At 43.5% G+C, this 21,948-nt stretch overlaps 1 protein-coding gene across 2 annotated transcripts in view; it reads left to right on the top strand.

Annotated features, from left to right (window-relative positions):
* Window positions 1-9,980, top strand: part of LOC124711767 (fatty acyl-CoA reductase 1-like) — a 149,919-nt gene extending 139,939 nt beyond the window's left edge. For both annotated transcript variants that reach the window (XM_047241980.1, XM_047241981.1), the window contains exon 9: window positions 9,065-9,980. In XM_047241980.1, coding sequence (XP_047097936.1) covers window positions 9,065-9,218 — 154 coding nt within the window. In that variant the 3' untranslated portion in view covers window positions 9,219-9,980. The remainder of the gene's footprint in view (window positions 1-9,064) is intronic.
* Window positions 9,981-21,948: the final 11,968 nt, after the last annotated feature.

Below are 21,948 nucleotides of genomic sequence, written 5' to 3'. Positions count from 1 at the left end.
TAAAGCTAGTATGGGCTATTTCAAGTAAGTCAAACGCAGTTACAAGGGGGCGGGACACAGCAGACGAATGCCTTGACTAAAGAAAAAATGGCGGCCAGAACTTCAATTTGCTTCAAACATGGCGGACCTATAGCCACTCTATGAAATTTTAACTAGTTGATCAGCAAAGGCCTCCTGTAGAATCGATTGCAGAACGGTTCTCACACAATCTTTGATGGCACTCACGTTCACCTTTCATGGCCCCCTTCAAACGGGGAAACAGGAAGAAGTCCTCAGGTGCCAGCTCAAGGGAGGACGGATGGTGCTGGAGGACAGTTACCACCTTCTGCGCCAGGAACTGGCGCACGGATCGCACAGTGTGCAGGGGCATTGTCATGGAGCTGCATCCATTTCCCAGTAGCCGGATACGCTGTAGCAATCTGTTCAAAACCGACTGGTAAAGTGCAGTATTAATGGCTTGACCTGAAGGAACAAATTCCCAGTGGATGATGCCGTTCTTGTCGAAGAAGGCGATCAAAAGTGTTTTCACCTTGGATGTTTGCAGACGGATTCTTTTTTGGTCGCGGGGTAGACGGTCAAAAGCGTGACATCGATTGCCGTTTTCATTCCCAATCGAACTGGTAGCACCAGTTCTCATCTTCCGTGATGATGGTGTTGAGAAGCACTGGATCCTGGTCACACAAGGAAATGAAATCACCAGTAGTTTCCATCCGCTTTGCTTTCTACTCCCGTCTGTGAGCTTGTGCGGCACAAATCGGGGGCAGATCTTCCGCTAATTCCCGATTCTCCCGCAATCAAAGAGCCCGTCGCCGATCTTGTGCCAGCATTTGTCGCACTTTCTCGATCTTTCCTGGTGTTCTGCTTGTCGATGCCCGACCTGAACGTGGTTCGTATTCAGTTGTTTCCTTTCCTTCACGGAAGCGTTTAACCCATTCGTAAACACCTTTTCTGCTCATGGCACCACTCCTGTACACCTTCACTAACATTCCATGTGTCTCCGTTGCAGTCTTTCCAAATTTGTAACAGAGCTCGATGTTTACACGTTGCTCCATTGCGCTGGACACTTCCTCACTGACTACGTTCACCTGGTCGCAGTCTGTTTACACAGCCTGTCACTTGCAGTGCATGCCGTGTTTCGGTTCTCCTCGAGTCTCTGAAGACCCATGCCCATGCACACATGATCCAAGTTGCCGTTCAGATATGGCACCGTTCACAGAACTTTTTAGACACACCTCGTACGCTACACCATTGTTTTTCGATTTGGAAGCCATGTTAGAAGATACGCTTTGCTCTGCTCTTATGTTTTCCGTTGTGTATCTTTGAGTTTAGAGCGTTGGTTTGCTTGTGCACTGAGGTGACAAACGTCATGGGACAGTGATACGGCCGGCCGGTGTGACCGAGCGGTTCTAGGCCCTTCAGTCTGGAACCGCGCCACCGCTACGATGGCAGTGGTATCGCGTGCACAAGGTATAAAGGGGAGTGCATTGGTGGAGGTGCCGCTTGTACTCAGGTGATTCATGCGAAAAGGTTTCCGACGCGATTGTGACCGTACGACAGGAAATAACACAGTTTGAACGGGGATTGGTAATTGGAGCTAGACGCATGGGACATTCCATTTCGGAAACCGAATTTCACGCATTACCTCTCACCATAGACAACGCATTGGCCGATGGCCTTCATTTAACGACCAGGGCAGCGGTGTTTGCGTAGTGTTGTCAGTGTTAACATACACGCAACACTGCTTGAAACAACCGCAAAAACCAATATGGAACGTACGACGAACCTATCCGTTAGGACAGAGCGGTGAAATTTGGCGTTAATGAAACAATGGCAGCAGACGTCCGACGCGTGTGGCATTGCTAACAGCACGACATTGCCTGCAGCGCCTCTCCTGGGCACGTGACCTTATGGCTTCGACCACAGACGGCTGGAAAACCATGGTCTCGCCAGATGAGTCCCAGTTTCAGTTGGTAAGAAATGACGGGAGAGTTTGAGTATGGCACAGACCACATGAAGCCATGGACCCAGGTTGACAACCTGTTAACAGGGCACTGTACAAGCTTGTGGTGGCTCTGTGATGGTATGGCTGTATTAGATGGAATGCACTGGGTCCTCCGGTCCAATTGAACCGATCATTAACTGGAAATGGTTGTGTTCGGCTACCTGGAGACCATTTGTAGTCATTCATGGCCTTCATGTTCCCCAAAAACGATGAAATTTTTAGGGATGACAGTGTGCCCTGTCACCATACCACAATTGTTAGCGACTGGTTTAAAGAACATTCTGGAAAATTCTAGCGAATGATTTGGTCACCCAGATCGCCCACCGTGGGACGTAATCAAGAGGTCAGTTTGTGCGCAAAATCCTGCACCGGCAACACTCTGCATTTTTGCGTGGGACTTCCAACGACTAGTGGTGTCCATGTCACGTCGAGCTGGTGCACTACGACAGGGTGAAGGAGGGTCCGACACAACACTCGGATGTATCCCATGACGCTTGTCACCTCACTGCAAAATTTTTAGTTTTTTCATTTGTTGCTGTTTTGACATTCTCGAAAGTTATTGTCCCAAAAAAAGTATTTTGGTACTGGAAAAAACAAGTTATTTGGTAATCGGGTTATTTCGCTAGAGAGTAGGGACTGTGCAAGAACATCTAAAAACCGACTAGAGATAGGTCGACTTCATCAAGTGCCTCGAGAGAGAAGCTCAAAAGTTTGGAGACCTAGAGTGACACTTCTAAGAAAACTGATGAAGACATTATAGCCGAATGTAGTTCCGCAATTGCTGAACTGAGTGCTTTGTGTTGGTTTCTAAAGGATGTTGCTGTCTGTGCGCTCTGTGGAAAAGGTGGCACTGAAATTGTAAAAGATCCTGAAGGCAGCAAATGTGCGGCCAGTATGCTTAAGATGTTTTGTGATTTCTGTAGAGTAACTAAAACTGGTTATTCTCCAGGACTGTGCAAAGGAAGAGCTTATAACTCAAATATTAGACTAGCTTATGGAAGGAGAAGGTTAGAACAGCAGCTCAAGCATTTTGTGCTATCGTAGATTGACCACCACCTCCAAGACATGAGAAACACCGTTACCACTTGAAGGCCATAGTCTAGTAAGTACCGCTTCTATGAAGTAACCATCGGAGGACACTTGGTGTGCAATTGGAAGTATCTATTTAATATTGATACTCTTATTTAAAATATTTGCACACCAAAATCAAGACCACGTCTTTGCGTAAGAGGAAAATAATGCAGTACCTCTCCTTGGCGTAGCTATTACTGAACTCCAGTCTGTTACCGACGAGGTATCTGAAATTGTAACGTCCCTTTGAACAATTATACATGACTGTGCTGAAACTGACACAATATTTTTGGCGCAACGCAATCTGACTTTCAAAATTCCCTACAAAAGAATGGCCCTGACTAACATTAAACTATATCTTTCACAAATCACTAAATCACTTACCTCACAAAAATCTTCGTTACTCGAACTACTGCAATACAGCGAGTGCCACTACTGTAAGCTAAATAAAAGATTCAAACTACGGAAGGCACTAACTACTGATAGGCATAGTTAGCAAATGAAAGATTTTTATAGAGAACAAACAATGTATTTATCTTAATAGTCATAATATATATAGCAGTTCACGACAAATTTCAAAACTCCGCCATCTCTCTCCCCACATCCACCACTGCTGGCGGCTCACCTCCAACTGCGCAACGCTACGCGCTGTTCGCATCCAGCTGCCTAACACGACAATGGCGAGTATTACAACAATGCAAAGCAGCCACAGACTGCACACAGCACAGCCAGTGATTTTCATACAGAGGTGGCGTTACCAATTAAAAAACCTAAACAGCCTACTTACAAAATGACTTAGACAATATTATTTCTTTGACCTAGAAAATTTGTTTTCGCATCGTTCCCACATATCTGGACAACAGGAGCCCCCATCGCGTTAAGTGGAAGGTGGAGATTAGCTGCCGTATTGTGGGAAAATCTAATATCAGTGAAATAATAATTTCCTCAAATAAAGCAATGGCCGTGACGCAGGTTCGTGCTACTCATCCATCCTACACCTATCACTACGGTCCACAAACTGCCGATAATAATACATGGTGACATGAAGAGAAAAATTACTAGAATGATGCTCACTCTCATACCTTGAAATTATAATTATATTCTCCAATAATACAGGGTGTACATAAAGTCCGGGAACACTTTCAATTATTTATTGCACAGGAACCAAATATTGTACAGATATCATACATATGTCGTTTTGAAGTTTGATAATTTGCCGATAGTCACCGCTAGTCGCAAACATGGCAAGTTCACGTGCGAAGCGAGCTTTCGGTGTGTTGCAGTTCGACAAAAACAAGCGTGCTACAGCTGTTCAACGGATGTTTAGAACCAAGTACAGTTAGAAGCCACCATCAAGGAACGCCATTTACCACTGGCACAACAAATTCTGTTACGACGGGTAGCTTGTGCCCGGCACAGAGAAGCGAACGTCCCAGTATGAGTGAAGTGAATGTGGAGCGCGCACGAGAGACTTGGACATGTTGCAGCAACGGCTGCTGCCTCGAATGCAATCGGACTCTCCGTTCATATTTCAGCAGGAAGGGGCTCCACCCCATTTTCATCGTGAAGTTCCTGGGTACGTGAACACGGAGTTGTTTCATCGATGGATCGGCAGTGCGACAGAGGGGGACCTGTTTCATGGAATGGCACCCCGATCGCCAGATCTCACTCCGCGTGACTTTTTTCTGTGGGGACACATTAAAGATCTGGTGTAAGGACCTCTAGCACGTGATGTAGCAGATCTCTGGGAGAGAATACGGGAAGCGACTACCACAGTCGACGATGCCATGCTGGAACGGGTATAGCAAGAATTCGATTACCGTATTGACGTCTGCCGGGTCACTCATGGTTCGCATATCGAATGTTTGTAAAAAAACTTTCAGAGTTTCTCTTGAAAATGCAATATGTACGACATCTGTACAATGTTTAGTTCTTGTGCAACAAATAATTGAAAGTGTTCCCAGACTTTAGTACACACTGTATTTCTACACTTTCCCTGTCCCTTGACGTCAGTTGCTACTGAAATCTGGTCCACATACGTTTTATATTTACTGCCGACTACAACAATGCTAGTTGTTGGATAAAAATTACTCCCAACCGTTCTCCCCCATGTCCCGAACAAGAGCTTTTTACCCTTTCTTCTTTTCGTATTATGATAAGTTTGTCGAATAATGCCGTCGCAACGCAAAGAGCTCCTGCCTCTTCAGCTGTTTACATAAATTATCGTTGGAGCACAGGTCTTGCTTGACATAACATTATTAAACCTATTTATAGTATTCGAAATATATTATACAAAAAGAAACAGCGCAGAAAGGGACCGAAGGTGGCACTAACACAAGTGCGAATTTTGAGGGGACGGGGCAGAACCGGGATCACGTCACTGACACAGCAACATCCATAGAAAAGGGAACGCTGATGGGCATCCAAAGTTTGACAAAATATTGCCATGGTTGCAAATGAAGCAACCAGGATCATGTTTGTCTTCTGAATTTTTATGGCTACAATGCTGGAATGGAACCTGAGGTAGTTCTCAGAAGCTTTCTAAGGTCAAAAGAGAATTGTGGTGTAAGTTATGTGAAGTTCCCTGGATATGGAGACTCGAAAGGATTTGTAAATGTGTTGTAAAGTATACCGTATGAGAATACTGTAAAAATTGAAAAGCTGGAGCGTGCAAAAAAGGCTGGAGACACGTTTACGAAAACTAATAAAGTACATGAGAGGCAAAGTTCAGTCCTGGCTAATCCGTGGGTGGTCGCAGACGTCTCACTGTGGAATAGGCCGACAAGCTGCGACTCTATTATGACTTGCCATGGAGTGGAACACAACGGGGCGTAGAATATCGTCGAGTCACCACTGTGCTGTGAGGCTGCCGCAGTTAACAACCAAGGGGATCTTGCTGGGAAATGAAATGGCATTCCAGACCATCACTCGTGGTAGTTGGACTGTATGACGGTCGACAGTCAGTTTGCTATGCCACCGTTCTCCATAGTGTCTGCAGACACGTCTTCACTAATGGTCGGGGCTGAGTTCAAAGTGGGACTCATCACGGAAGACACCACTACAGACGAGCTGATTGGGGTACAGAGATCAATGCAGTCGGTGCAACGAGCGCTTTCAGCTTGGCTCCCTTTCTGTGATCCTTGTGATTACTGTAGGACCAGTTGCATGTCGGATCGATGGTGACAGTGAACCAGGGACTCTGAGTGCCCCTCTAATGACTGATCGGTCCTCACGTCCTGTCGTCTCTCTAGGTCGTCCGCTTCCTTCTCGACTCTGTGTTCGGCCGTGGTTCACTCATTCCTGCCAACACGGTCCAACAGATGCATCGCTCCTATTCAAATGTCAAGCGGTTCGCCGATTACTCTAACCAGTTTCTTTGAACCCAACTGCACGTCGTCTCTCAAATACTGACATCTGCGTATATCATTCACGAGCTTGTCTTATCAGGCATAGATACAGTCCAAGTGAGTACACGGAATGCAATTTATAAAGACTTTATGCCCTCCGGTGTAAAATTGCGCCGTCATACATTGATCCATCGACTGCCGAAGTTTACAGTTTTGTATTTTCCGTCGATACTTCTACGAATAGATGTGTGTGACCAATTTGAGTTGCTCTTTCGTGATGCATCCTTTTTTGTCGTAGAGAATATTAGAAGCACTAGAAGTGGATCATAAATTAGATCCATAAAGGAAGGAAGATGACTGTATTGACGTAATATAAATTAATAAACATATGTCCATCAGCCTAGGCTTGGTACTGAATGAGCAGACACAGTTCCCTAACTCGCCACTTCTAAATACTACTTATAATCCCATCCAGGCCATATTGTAAACTATCCCTCTTACTCACATGCCTCATTTTCCTTTATTTCACTTACTATAAGTTCTCCTGTTGTGTTAACCCTTTACTCTCTCAGATAGCACGAACATTTTCGAACTCGCTCTCCAACGCCAGTTGTGGTGGAATTCTTCTATACTCCACCTACCCTCCTTAAATTGCCAAGCGTTACCGCCTTCTGTGTTTGTTGTTGACACGTGTTATTGATAGGTGTTGGAGTCTCCCAGACCGCGCCTCGTGAACTAGGTACCTGTTTTTTTCAGTACGACACGGTATAGTATAAAATTTGTTGGCACAAAAGCGTCATTTTTAACTTCCCCGAGTCTGATGAAATTGTTAGTCAGTCTATGGAGGGAGGTGTCAGTGGTATAGATCAAGAAATAAACGAAAAAGACGACGATTTTACATTATCCAGTGATCACAGTACTGCTATCGAACAAGAGTATCATTCAGAGGAAGAACTTCAGGAACGTTGTGCTGGGGATCTATCTGTCTCTTCAATGAATACTTAAAGTGTCTGCTAAAATCGAATGTGTTCTAAGCGATGATAATAAAAATGTAGTTCCCAGCAATGGATATCAATTACACAGACTTACTTTTGTACCTATCTGGTAGAATTTTTATGCGCAAATTTAAACCCTGGAATTCAGTTTTATTTGGAAATTTACTTGCTATAGACATTATATAATTTTTCAGTACTCTCGCAATATATTTATGTGTACTATTTAAAAGAACCACACAAAATTGTGTGCTTTTGTGTGATAAATAGTAAAATGCTGCAGACCTTGTTTAGTGCAATCAAATAAACTAGAAGCATTTAAACAACAGGTAAATAATCGTAAAAATAAGTGTTATATAGTATAAATTAAGAACTTCAACTGATTTTTGCCTTAAATCTCGGTTTAAATATAGGGATCCCAGAGACCCCACCTCGTGGTATACGTTACAGAGAAGTCACATAGCGAGTTAAGGGTTAAAAAAAAATACTTTGCATAACCACAGCTGCTTCACTTACTTGCTTAATCGCACTAGTACATCTTATCTGTTTGTACTTTAGGACGAAATTATTTTTCTCAGCCACACGTTTGGAACACGTTACCCGAGTTAATTTTGTAATGTAGTTTCTTCAATGAACAAGTTTTGTAATTTGTAAATAGTTCATTAGTTAATGTGTCACATGTTTTACCTTAGTTAATTAGTCTTGCATTGCGTTTACAATGAAATAGACCTTCATGTTTTGTTCCTAAATCTAACGTTAACAACTTCCATCTCTGGAAATGGGGATACTCCGCAGTTTAAAATCTTTGATCTAACAAATTTTCACTGCACCGCATCCTTATCTTTGTTCCTCACGATAGCGTAACATCCTAAAACCGTTTTGTGAAAGAAATACACCAGTGTTTTCTGTGTTTTCATTCGTAAACAACAAACATATCTCTGAATTGAATGTCCTGAGAATGAAATTTTCTGACATTTTTTTTATTTTACACAGAAAAATCTAGAGTCTGAAATGTTTCGGGATGTTGCAGTATACTATTTGAAGGAATGTAGAGAACAGAGACTAACGCACTATCAACAGGAAGAAAATAAGTACCGATTAATTACCAAAAATTTACCTAAATTTTGATTATCGCATACAAACATTTATAGAATAAAAACTTCTGGCTTAAATGATACGATTGTACTGTAGGCTTTCCACATGTTCATGTTGTTAATGTGTAGCTAAAGCTTCAAGCATAGAAGTAAGATAGTCAGTGCGTAGATTCCAAGTATGGATTGGCAAATAAAAACCTAATTTACGGATCTTCAGAAAAATTTAGTAAAGTCAGTATGATAATTAATGTGGTTAATCGCGTATTAAAGAGTTCGTCAAGAAAAATGCCTATTTTTCTATAATTTCCATCCTACTAAGAGTTCACATTCTTTGTTACACTCTTGTAAATTAAGTATAGTTGTCAGCATTTTTATGCGTTCGCAGTACCCTTTTAGATGGACTTATTCCTGCTGCCATAAAAGCCTATAGCCCTCCAGAAGCACAGTGTTCGGCAATAGAGCACGCAGTCGTTCAGAAGATGGCATAATTTTTGCAACACCTGTACGGTTCTGATGGAGTCGACACGCGATTGGAAACAGCTGTTCGGCTTGTTCCAGAATGTACTGGCTGCACTGCACGGCTAAGGCCGTGTTCTACGCCTTCCCCCTCTGGTTGCTGTACTCGTGGTCCGGGCCGCTGCTGCGGGCGGCTGCCGCCGTCTTCGGGGGTCCTGGCTTCAGATCCCTGTCCACGGGCGCCACGTCACTGTAACGGCAGGCCCGCGTCCATCCCGCTGTCACCGCGGAAGACCGCCCATGTTGGCGAAGGGTCCACGCCGCTAGTCATGAGAACACCAACAATTGAGAAGAAGTCTCAGCTACATGTGCATTACACACATTTTCATACTCCTTTCCATCAATTTTTTGTTTATACAGCTATACCACTTACTTCTAATAATCCATACCCATAAATCAAAATTATCAAATAACTAGAGATTCCCAGCAACATATTTGTTACGTGGATATTTACAGCTGACAAATGCCCATTCTCGTCAGCTGCAACTTGTATAAATTAGAATGTGGAACTATCAGAGTGGAGAATAATTTCTTCATTCATAACATGACAGACATTAGCTCAATTACCATTTTAATTTGTTTTATTTATCTTGCACGTGACACAATCTGGCAAAGTAATTCAGTGGGGAATTACTCATCTGCGTTTTTTTTTATATGATCACACCTAAGAGGATGCTTCTATGAGCTTCTACAGCTTTCGGGTATTTCCACCTTTATGTAAAAACGTGAAAATCACTCTGTGGTGTTTCCTTTGATATGGCCACTATAAACTATTAAACTGCGTTGTGCTACAGACTATCACTTTCTCAGCGAAGGCATCTTTTAATAAGCAAAAAAGAAAACAAATTATTTTCTCATATTACACTTACATGAAAAATTTGTTTCTACACATTAGTGTTTCAATTTTATTTTATTTAAAAACATTGTCGATACTTCTGAATAAATGTTCTAATCCACATCAGGTTTTTTCTTACTTTCTTTCAATGCAAAAAGGTCTTCAGTTCTGACAGAAAATGTTTTTATTCTGTTTGTTTAACCTGTTGTGTCTTTCACCATTTTGTTGTACTTTGAGACATGTGTTCTGCTTTACATATGTGTGTGGTAATTGGTGATCTTCTGGTCGTGTGAAAGCCTCAAAACGTCCGTAGATCCGTGGTGAGGAGATCCTTGAGGTTACAGAACATCACAGAAAAATAAAACTACGTAATACATACGCACAAAACAACTGAAATTGTAATATCCAAAGTGCTGTTCATTTTTAAAGTTATTTAATAATTATATAGAATATTATCTTTATAATACAACTTTCGCTGGTGGGCTTAAAATTAAGAAATTATAACACAGCCATTATTTTTGTAATTTAAGTAAAGTCATTTATTCAGTAGAATGAAACAGTCGATTGTGGAAAAAATCTAGATTTCGTGTTATTAGCCCACGTATAGCAATAGTGGAAAAGATGTTTTTGTGCTAATGGGACTAACGTCAACAGCAAAGAATTTACAATCATTAAAGAAATTTAGTGTTACTACTAAATACAGAAGCAATAAATTCAGTATCATGAGGCAAAATAGCCTGTGTATCCATTTGTAGACGAACACAATTTAACAAAACTTTAACGGGTAACCAGTCAGGATTAACAGCATCAAGAAGTGTAGAGCAACTGAACTCTGCTCATTCTGGAGTTTTCAGGATGGTTCTTGTAGTCTATCTTGATGCCCACTACTTCAGGCTGTGACAGTTCCTGTCCATTGTGCACAGAGTGCAATATGTCTATGTCTACTACGTAACTGTACCTGGCTTTCAGACAATGCTGCACAAAGGTGGAGTAAGTTTCCTTCAACTTCCATCCCGTGTGGTGAGCCAATGTTCGGAAGAAAATTAAATATTCAGAGACCACAAGCAAAAATTGGTTTAATCACCAAGACAAACTCTCCCCAATGAACGAAAGTGCAATCCATAAGATCATCTGGAAAGAATGTGGCTCGTAATACGTACGAAAAACACATAGGACAGCGTGTAGCCCTCTGTCAGAGAACTTTCAATTAAAATGTCTCCTCTTTATGGGAATATACATAATGAATTTATGAGTTCCTCCTGTAGACACATGGCTGACGACATATGGATGTTTGGCTCTGGTTGTGAAGCGTGCTCGGATAGCCTAATGGTAAGGCGATCGCTAGCAATAAACACTCGAGTCCCAGTCTGGCACAAATTTTCACTATCGTCATGCCATTGTACTTGTGCTGGTTGTCCAACTTCGCGAGTGCGGCTACATTTCGTGTAGTTGATGGCGGCTCAAGTCGCCGCAGCGCCTGTTCCTTCGGAAATGGATGCGTGTCGAACGGATCACTGCATCGTATTTCTTAACAATACAGGCACTCCAATATCGGCTTTATCCGCCGATACCAAACAACCACTTTCAATTAAAATCTGTTCCCTCTCTACGTGAACATATATAAATGGTCTTGTGGTGAGCAACAATCTGCGATTGTTTGCTGATGATGTTGTGGTGCACGGGACGGTGTCGTCGTTGAGTGACAGCAGAAGGACACAATACGGCTTAGACAAAACTTCTAGCTGATGCGATGAAGGGCAGTTGTTCTAAATGTAGAAAGATGTAATGCAGATGAGTAGGAGAAACAATCCCGTAACTTTCGAATACAGCATTAGTAGTGCGCGGCTTGACACACGGGGAATAAATATCTGGGCGTAACACAGTACACGGGTGTGAAACGAAACGTTCGTATAAAGATTGTAGTAGGGACTTCGGTTTATGTGGAGAATTTTAGGAAAGTGTGGTTCATCGATAAAGGAGACCACATATAGGACACTATATTACGTCCACCGTAAGAAAAAACTTTATTTAAACATTACACAGCGCGTTCTCCCGTGCCTGCTGGAATTCCATTGGATTTCGTTTCTCTTGGAGCGGATGCCAAGCTGTCTTTAACAACCTAACAAGGATACGCTTTCACTACGGTCGCAGGTTCGAATCCTGCCTCGGGCATGGATGTGTGTGATGTCCTTAGGCTGGTTAGGTTTAAGTAGTTCTAAGTTCTGGGGGACTGATGGCCACAGATGTTAAGTCCCATAGTGCTTAGAGCCATTTTATACGCTTTATGTTGTGCACTACGCGCGTATCGACTCAGCATTAACACCGGACAACAGCTTTACGTGCGCATTTAACTCGGACAGCACAGCCTTTTCAGCTGGTGTAACTAACCTGCAGTAATGTGAGCAGTTCCATCTACTACGTAAAAAGCGACGAGCGAAGAAGGAATATAGCTTCGAATGTCATTTAATTTTTTAAAAAAATGAAGTAATATACAGCAAAACTTCGGTAATACTCTTTGTTGTGTCTAGACAAGACAGCCTAGACACAATGAGAGGAAGCCGAAAGGCACGCGCTAAGCCAAAGCAGGGTGCGTGAGGTCTGAAACAGGATACGTAATGACTGCTATAAAGAAAAGTACGTAGCTGCTGGAATACTTAACTTTAATCCATCCTTGTGGCACATCTGGAGATTGTGGCGATACAAGTGAGACTCTTTAGATACATGCAATGTTACTAATGGCGCCTTGCTAGGTCGTAGCCATTGACTTAGCTGAAGGCTATTCTAACTATCTGCTCTGCAAATGAGCGATGCTTCGTCCGTGTAGTCGCTAGCAAAGTCGTCCGTACAACTGGGGCGAGTGCTAGTCCGTATCTCGAGACCTGCCTTGTGGTGGCGCTCGGTCTGCGATCCCTGACGGTGGCGACACGCGGGTCCGACATGTACTAATGGACCGCGGCCGATTTAAAGCTACCACCTAGCAAGCGTGGTGTCTGGCGGTGACAGCACACTCTTCTTGGTGAACCAGACGGATAAAAAAATATGCTCTCGTCCTTATCTAAAATAGTATCGTTATTAAAAACAACAGTGAAAAATGCGTGAATTAAATACAGGGTAATTTTAACGTGTGAGCTATCTCTGACGTAAAAACGTATTGCAGGGATTATTTCACCGTACTGTCAATTGCTGTAGCCACTGAAGGTATGTCAGTCGATGTTGATCTCTGAGCTCCTTGCATATCCGAATCCCAGAAATACGTTTTAGTAGTAGTGGAACTGTCATCTGCTAAGTCGATAACAAGGCGACCAACAACAGAATCCACGAAGTCAGCCTGACGTCACATTTCCTCCTCCTCTTTTATAACGTCCTGTTCTGCTGCATTCCGCCAGCGTGAGGCAGTGGTGCAAGGCAGAGCTTCGTGCACTAATTCCAGTACGTCTGGCAGAGTACATGTCCTGTTTCTTCTGGCAACAAGTCACTAATCTTGGTTCCAGATTATTCTGTTGTGTTCCGATTGCAGTGGTGCAGCAGCTACCGTAGAAATGCAGCATTTGTAAGGTGTACTCAATGGTGTCAGATTTATTGTTTTACATGCCTCTAAGCAAAGAAGGGACGGCAGAAAGGTGGAAGGAGTATATAGAGGGTTTATACAAGGTCGATGTACTTGAGGACAATATTATGGAAATGGAAGAGGATGTAGATGAAGAAGAAATGCGAGATAAGATACTGCGTGAAGAGTTTGACAGAGCACTGAAAGACCTGAGTCGAAACAAGGCCCCGGGAGTAGACAACATTCCATTAGAACTACTGATGGCCTTGGGAGAGCCAGTCCTGACAAAACTCTACCATCTGGTGAGCAAGATGTATGAGACAGGCGAAATACCCATAGACTTCAAGAAGAATATAATAATTCCAATCCCAAAGAAAGCAGGTGTTGACAGATGTGAAAATTACCGAACTATCAGTTTAATAAGTCACAGCTGCAAAGTACTAACGCGAATTCTTTACAGGCGAATGGAAAAACTGGTAGAAGCGGACCTCGGGTAAGATCAGTTTGGATTCTGTAGAAATGTTGGAACACGTGAGGCAATACTAACCTTACGACTTATCTTAGAAGAAAGATTAAGAAAAGGCAAACCTACGTTTCTAGCATTTGTAAACTTGGAGAAAACTTTTGACAACGTTAACTGGAATACTCTCTTTCAAATTCTGAAGGTGGCAGGGGTAAAATACAGGGAGCGAAAGGCTATTTACAATTTGTACAGAAACCAGATGGCAGTTATAAGAGTCGAAGGGCATGAAAGGGAAGCAGTGGTTGGGAAAGGAGTGAGACAGGGTTGTAGCCCCTCCCCGATGTTATTCAATCTGTATATTGAGCAAGCAGTAAAGGAAACAAAAGAAAAATTCGAAGTAGGTATTAAAATTCATGGAGAAGAAGTAAAAACTTTGAGGTTCGCCGATGACATTGTAATTCTGTCAGAGACAGCAAAGGACTTGGAAGAGCAGTTGAACGGAATGGACAGTGTCTTGAAAGGAGGATATAAGATGAACATCAACAAAAGCAAAACGAGGATAATGGAATGTAGTCAAATTAAATCGGGTGATGCTGAGGGGATTAGATTAGGAAATGAGACACTTAAAGTAGTAAAGGAGTTTTGCTATTTAGGGAGTAAAATAACTGATGATGGTCGAAGTAGAGAGGATATAAAATGTAGACTGGCAATGGCAAGGAAATCGTTTCTGAAGAAGAGAAATTTGTTAACATCGAGTATAGATTTAAGTGTCAGGAAGTCGTCTCTGAAAGTTTTTGTATGGAGTGTAGCCATGTATGGAAGTGAAACATGGACGATAACCAGTTTGGACAAGAAGAGAATAGAAGCTTTCGAAATGTGGTGCTACAGAAGAATGCTGAAGATAAGGTGGATAGATCACGTAACTAATGAGGAGGTATTGAGTAGGATTGGGGAGAAGAGAAGTTTGTGGCACAACTTGACTAGAAGAAGGGATCGGTTGGTAGGACATGTTTTGAGGCATCAGGGGATCACAAATTTAGCATTGGAGGGCAGCGTGGAGGGTAAAAATCGTAGAGGGAGACCAAGAGACCAATACACTAAGCAGGTTCAGAAGGATGTAGGTTGCAGTAGGTACTGGGAGATGAAGAAGCTTGCACAGGATAGAGTAGCATGGAGAGCTGCATCAAACCAGTCTCAGGACTGAAGACCACAACTACAACAACAATGCCTCTATAACGTTTATCACTCTGGTTTGTGTGAGACCTTATTAGTAGCATAAAACAACGCATATATTCCAAATAAAGACTATTTTATGTTTATTTTATTTCTCATTCTTATCTCAAAAAGTTAATTTGCAAAGTATTCTTAAACTGTACAGTCTTTATTAACAATCATTTATAATATAGCGATAATTAATATTTACACTAATGTGACAAAAGCCATTGCACTTATACAGATGGCGGTAGTATCTATGACCTAAACGTATTGTTCGGCTAAGTGGTTTATGACCCCCCTGAATGCCGGCCGATGTGGCCGAGCGGTTCTAGGCACTACAGTCTGGAACCGCGCGACCGCTACAGTCGCAGGTTCGAATTCTGCCTCGGGCCTGGATGTGTGTGATGTCCTTTGGTTGGTTAGGTTTAAGTAGTTCTAAGTTCTAGGGGACTGATGACCTCTGATGTTAAGTCCCATAGTGCTCAGAGCCATGTGAACCATTTTGAACCTCTGAGTGTTGATTTATGACCCCTGGGGTTAATGCATCCTTCTGAGAAACCCCTAACCCTCCTCCTCCCCACCCCTCTGGGAAACCCCCAAACGCTCACCCTCTCCCCCTCACACTTTTGATATAAAATTAATTAACTAATTAATTAAAGCCATCAATTAATTCCCAGCCAGTGTGGCCGTGCGGTTCTAGGCGCGTCAGTCTGGAACCACGCGACCGCTACGGTCGCAGGTTCGAATCCTGTCTCGGGCATGGATGTGTGTGATGTCCTTAGGCTGGTTAGGTTTAATTAGTTCTAAGTTCTAGGCGACTGATCACCGCAGAAGTTAAGGCGCATAGTGCTCAGAGCCATTTGAACCATCAATTAATTAACCCCTCCCACTCCGGTAAATCCCCCAGCTATCTCCCCTCCCTGATCTCGAAATTGGTGGGAAAAGGACTCAGTCTGTGCTGGAGAGAAAGGATCTTATGATATGAAATTGAAGTCAATGTTAATTACGAGTACGTAGCAGAATAAAAACATTTTATTTATAAAGTTCAATTTTCAGGGGTTAAATATCTTTATTTAGTGGGAAAAGCCTACATCTAGCAACTCCATGTCCTAATTATGTAATTACACTGCTGTAGATTGAAGATGTTATTTTGGGAAAAAGTTTCGTTTTTATGCACACCTTGATATGTAGGGATCAACTGAGCTAGTACACAATGCCACCACCAGAGGACGTCCCACCCCCCACCCCTCGTCTCCTCCCTTGTCAGCCTCCCAGAAAAAAATTGGGGGGAAAAAGACTCACTCTGTGCTGGAGAGGAAGTATCTCAAGTATCTCACGACACAAAATTCAAATCAGTGTCAAATAATACGTCGATGTATATTATGTGATGGGAGGCGGTAGCTCTGTCTGCCACAAACTGGTTAAACAATCATCGAGGAATGGAATGAAGTCCGGTATAGTAGTGTGGGTGCCTATCGTCAGGGCGCTGCCACAAAGGTCTAAAACCGCCCAATGTCCTAATACAGATCGCATTACTAAACACTGCGGAGTGGATATCGGCCTCCTTTGATCTCGCGGCGCCGGTCGTGGTGGCCGTGCGGTTCTGGCGCTGCAGTCCGGAACCGCGGGGCTGCTACGGTCGCAGGTTCGAATCCTGCCTCGGGTATGGGTGTGTATGATGTCCTTAGTTAGGTTTAAGTAGTTATAAGTTCTAGGGGACTTATGACCTAAGATGTTGAGTCCCATAGTGCTCAGAGCCATTTGAACCATTTTTTTTTATCTCGCAGCCCCTGACAAACCATTAAGTGGCGGCATTCTGTTGAACAGGAAATCCCAGGCTCGCTTCCTGTGTCTGTCTCTTTCAAGTGGCCGCTTCCTGTTTATCTACGCGAATAAATTTCTCAAAAAATGCTAATGGCAATTTTTCATCGCTCCTCAGAATACTGTGTTCCTGTTGGCTAATGCTGGGGACAAAGGGACAGCTGACACACTTTCGATACCAAACACAGAGAGAAATATTCCATTAGCACTATCCTATCGCCCGCATCTCGTGGTCGTGCGGTAGCGTTCTCGCTTCCCACGCCCGGGTTCCCGGGTTCGATTCCCGGCGGGGTCAGGGATTTTCTCTGCCTCGTGATGGCTGGGTGTTGTGTGATGTCCTTAGGTTAGTTAGGTTTAAGTAGTTCTAAGTTCTAGGGGACTGATGACCATAGATGTTAAGTCCCATAGTGCTCAGAGCCATTTGAACCATTTGAACTATCCTATCAAATAGATAGGGGAGTCAAAAAGATCACATAAAACACTCACCACCACCTTACCATAACCCTTCTTCATAATAAAAACCAATTTTCAGAATTTGAGTATCACATGCAAACATTATACAAATCAAGTAATTAAATTTCTGCCACAAATAGATCGTAGCGCTCGGTATATCTGAGGCCTTGTATGGAGCGACGTCTGAGTACACAAGGACCCTCCTCCACCGCAACGTTTCCACTAAACATATCTCATGAAGAAATCCAATCGTGAAGAGCGCGCTGTCCGCCGACTGCCCGGGGCCGCAGCCTTGCCGGCCGTAGAGACGCACACGTATCGGTTGTGCCTGCCGGCAGCTGCACGCCCACCCCCCAGGCATCCACACGTCCGCTGTATCGGACGCTCTAATGTTACACTGTGTCGGCGATTGCTGCACAAACACCGTTTCCACACATGCGTACGTCATAATTACTGCACCACGCAAACATTTGGGGTTACACTCGTCTCGTTTGAGACGTTCCCGGGGGGATGCACTGGGGGCCGAACCGCACAATAACCCCGTGTTCGTTGTGGGGCGGCGGTGGGGTGGGTGGACTGCTGTGGCCTGTCGTGGGGTTGTAAACCACTGAGGGCTGCGTCGGGACGAAGCCCTCTATCGTTTCTAGATTCCCGGTTTAATACATGCATACATACAAACAACCTCCCGTCACAGGCGGAACTAATGCGCGACTTTTGGCTGCCCACTCTTCGTGACTACCGACGTCGCCAGTCGCGGCGCACTGCGAGTCAAGTGCCATTTGAACCATTTGAACTATCCTATCAAATAGATAGGGGAGTCAAAAAGATCACATAAAACACTCACCACCACCTTACCATAACCCTTCTTCATAATAAAAACCAATTTTCAGAATTTGAGTATCACATGCAAACATTATACAAATCAAGTAATTAAATTTCTGCCACAAATAGATCGTAGCGCTCGGTATATCTGAGGCCTTGTATGGAGCGACGTCTGAGTACACAAGGACCCTCCTCCACCGCAACGTTTCCACTAAACATATCTCATGAAGAAATCCAATCGTGAAGAGCGCGCTGTCCGCCGACTGCCCGGGGCCGCAGCCTTGCCGGCCGTAGAGACGCACACGTATCGGTTATGCCTGCCGGCAGCTGCACGCCCACCCCCCAGGCATCCACACGTCCGCTGTATCGGACGCTCTGATGTTACACTGTGTCGGCGATTGCTGCCACCAGCTTTCCAGTTATGTTCAATAAACCAAAACGAGAAACGCTATCAAAGTACGCTGTGTCCTGACACAACTGAATTATAATTTACCGGGATATCCTTGCGACAGGGGTTTAATTTAATAAAACAAGTACTATCTGTAAAATGAGCTGGTCCAAAACATCACGCATTAGCAAGACATCACTCGCCGATACGATCTCTGTCTATGCGAAATCTCCTGCGGTGAACAAGCAGCATTTCGGGATTACCACTAAGTACATAACCCTCTGAGTGAGAGTAGACCCTAAAAGAAATCCAGTTAACAAACCATCCAATGCCACACATAACCAAATGAATTGTTTATCCACAAGAAGCTAATAAATGGTGTAAGCAAAAATACAACTTTCAACAAGGATGGGAGGTCACAGTTTATTAAGTTTTTCACTTTTAGATCTAGGGGCACTAAATCGAAATTGCAATTGGACTTAAGATGGTGAAGTTAAGATTTCGTAAATGGTTTTCAAGCTGACAGCGTAGTAAGAGGAGACGTAAAAAACAGACAAAATTTTTAGTCTTCCGGCGAGATTAGAACCTAGAGCTAATGCAACGTTCTGTGCACAAAGCGATCGCACTATTATTCTTTTTTTTTATAAAAGTAATTTATTGAGTAGTCTATATGTGCAATTCACTTACATTGAAATAAAGGTCATGAACATGAGTACGACACAGTTCACATATCAGAAAATAGAATCAATGAGAAAAAACTTAACAGAAGTATCTGAATATTCGCGCAAACAAGAAATATATTTTACGAAAAGCAGTCAATAACTGTCACATTCAGCTTCAGGCTGGTGGAGACATGGTAGGCAGGGGTCGAATACCGTAGTCTGGCCAGAATGCCCTCCTCCTCCTGTCACTCAACTGCTCTCTCACATAGCCCCATATCCTCTTCTGTGCTTTAAGTTTCCGAAAATAATACCAAGAGAGCGAAAGGAAGGGCTGCAGAAGAAAAGCAGGAGGGAAAAAAATCAGCAACAGGAGGGCAGCAGCTGCTGCCAGAACTATCCAACGCCCGTCTTTCTAAGATTTCGCATGTTGGCAAAGAGGTCTCTAAATCGGGGCTTGGCAAACAGGACCAGTAGTCAGTAGATATGAACCGGCTAAAAGTCAAATGGTCATCATCACCACCACACAAAGCGACAAAATGTACAAAGTGGCCAAATTGCCGTATTAGTCTTTGTCCACCCACAGAAAGATGTAACTCACCACAAAATCGTATTAGTGGAATATGCAGCCTCAACTGATTGAGGACAGCCAATTGCTTCCTGCGGCAGGAGCATTTTGCTGGGTGACCGCGGTGCTGTAGCGTTCCTAGGTACTCACGCCCACTACCTTTATCCGCTCCGCGCTACTAATCCCGATACGACGGAGACGCTCGATAATGGAAATCAAATTGTTAATCGCCCTGTACCAGGAGGAGGCCGCTGCCATTGATAGAACCGGGAGGCTGATATTGGCCAACACAATTTGCCAGGATTTCTGCAGCGCTAATTGTTCAACGGGATTGGAGCAGGGAATCCCCTCCCATAGGGTCAACAAACACATCGTCGTGAGCACCAGCCGCTGTTCCCCAAATGGGTCACGGCTACTATACCCCCGCCGGCGAAACATTGCACTTGACAGTTCGCTTTTTGTCTATTTAGGTTGGCTACACTGTAATAGCGATGTTGCAACAGCAGCCTCTATACACACAGCAGACGATACAGTTGTCCGTCCCGTCTCGTAAATGCAAGCGATTGAGCAATTACAGTGTATATAAAAACTCGTTTTTAGTTGTACTACAATGACAGGAAGTAAACAACCGTATAACAATACATGATGATGATGATGATGAGCGTTTGGCGTCATTGGCCGGGAGGCCCCTCGCGGGGCAGGTCCGGCCGCCATATCGCAGGTCTTATTACATTCGGCGCCACATTGGGCGACCTGCACGCCGGATGGGGATGAAAGGATGATGAACACAACACAACACCCAGTCCCTGAGCGGAGAAAATCTCCGACCCAGCCGGGAATCGAACCCGGGCCCAGAGGACGGCAATCCGTCACGCTGACCACTCAGCTACTGGGGCGGACATAACAATACATGTAAAAGCATAACAATGCGCACCCTTTCGATAACGGAGCAAAGAAATACAAAAAACAAGCATCTGACGACTGGTACTTTCAAATCAATAATGTACGTAGTTTACAAAATAAATAATAACCGAGAGTGCAATAAATAACCAATATTAGTAATTTTTCACTCACCAATTTACAGCGATAATGGCGCAATTCCATCCAGCTCGCTATCGTCACTGTTGTCCGACTCATCGCCAAAACCGTCTTCATCGTCGTCATCAGCAAGACAAATCATTAACTGTTCATGGCCACTGATAATGCCTTCTATTGTCTGTGCTGCTCGTATAAGCTTCTCGACGTGCTCTACTTTTTTTCTCCATGAGGCTGCATCCACAGTCACAAGAGCTTCACGCAACAGCTTTTCCACCTCTGTTATTGTAAAGGACTTGTTGTTGTTCCTTACATAAATTTTTACATCACTCCATATTAACTCAATAGGGTTGAAATGGCAGTGATATGGTGGCAGCCTTATTACAGTATGACCCTGCTCCTTGGCAATTTCGTCTACTACATATGTAGGTGTCGTAGGCTTATTTTCTTTAACAAGAGAATACAACAGAACCTTTGTCATACTCATATCCGCTGCAATATTTCGAGCCTGTAACCACTGCACCATAACTTCTTTCCGATCATTTGTGGTTGGGGCTTTGTTCTGTATCACCGAATGATATGGAGCATTGTCCATTACAATTGTTGTAGGGACAGGAAATTGTTTTAAAAGGTTCCTGAACCACTCAACAAATCGTGTGTGATCCATATCTTCATGGTAATCACCAGTCTTTTTCGATCTAAAAACTAAAAGTGCGTCAGGGGCAAAACCACTGGAGGAACCTGCATGAACCACAATTAATCTAGCTCCTCTTCCCGTCGGCTGATGGCCGCTACTGCTGGGTGTGTTATCCGTCCAACATTTACTGACAGCTTCCCCGGCATTAACCCACGTTTCGTCTAGCCAAATTATGGAATGAATGTCTCTGCCCACAAGTTTGTGCAAGAAAATACTACGAGCGGTAACAATATGTGCCCTCTCTAAAAGTACTTTGCGTCCGTCTAGCGTTTTGTAACGGAAACCCATATTTTTTAGCACAATTTTTAGTGATGTTTTACCACCCTGAAGAGTTCACTTTCTTTTAAAGAGATTAATAACTTAGCTACAGTCGGATACTCTTTTCTGCTGTAGTAAGCATAAACATGCCTACGAATTGCATCA

Source organism: Schistocerca piceifrons, chromosome 8, assembly GCF_021461385.2.
Source record: "Schistocerca piceifrons isolate TAMUIC-IGC-003096 chromosome 8, iqSchPice1.1, whole genome shotgun sequence".
NCBI lineage: Eukaryota > Metazoa > Arthropoda > Insecta > Orthoptera > Acrididae > Schistocerca > Schistocerca piceifrons.
Note: the sequence above shows the minus strand (reverse complement) of the source record. Positions and strands in the feature narration are given on the sequence as shown.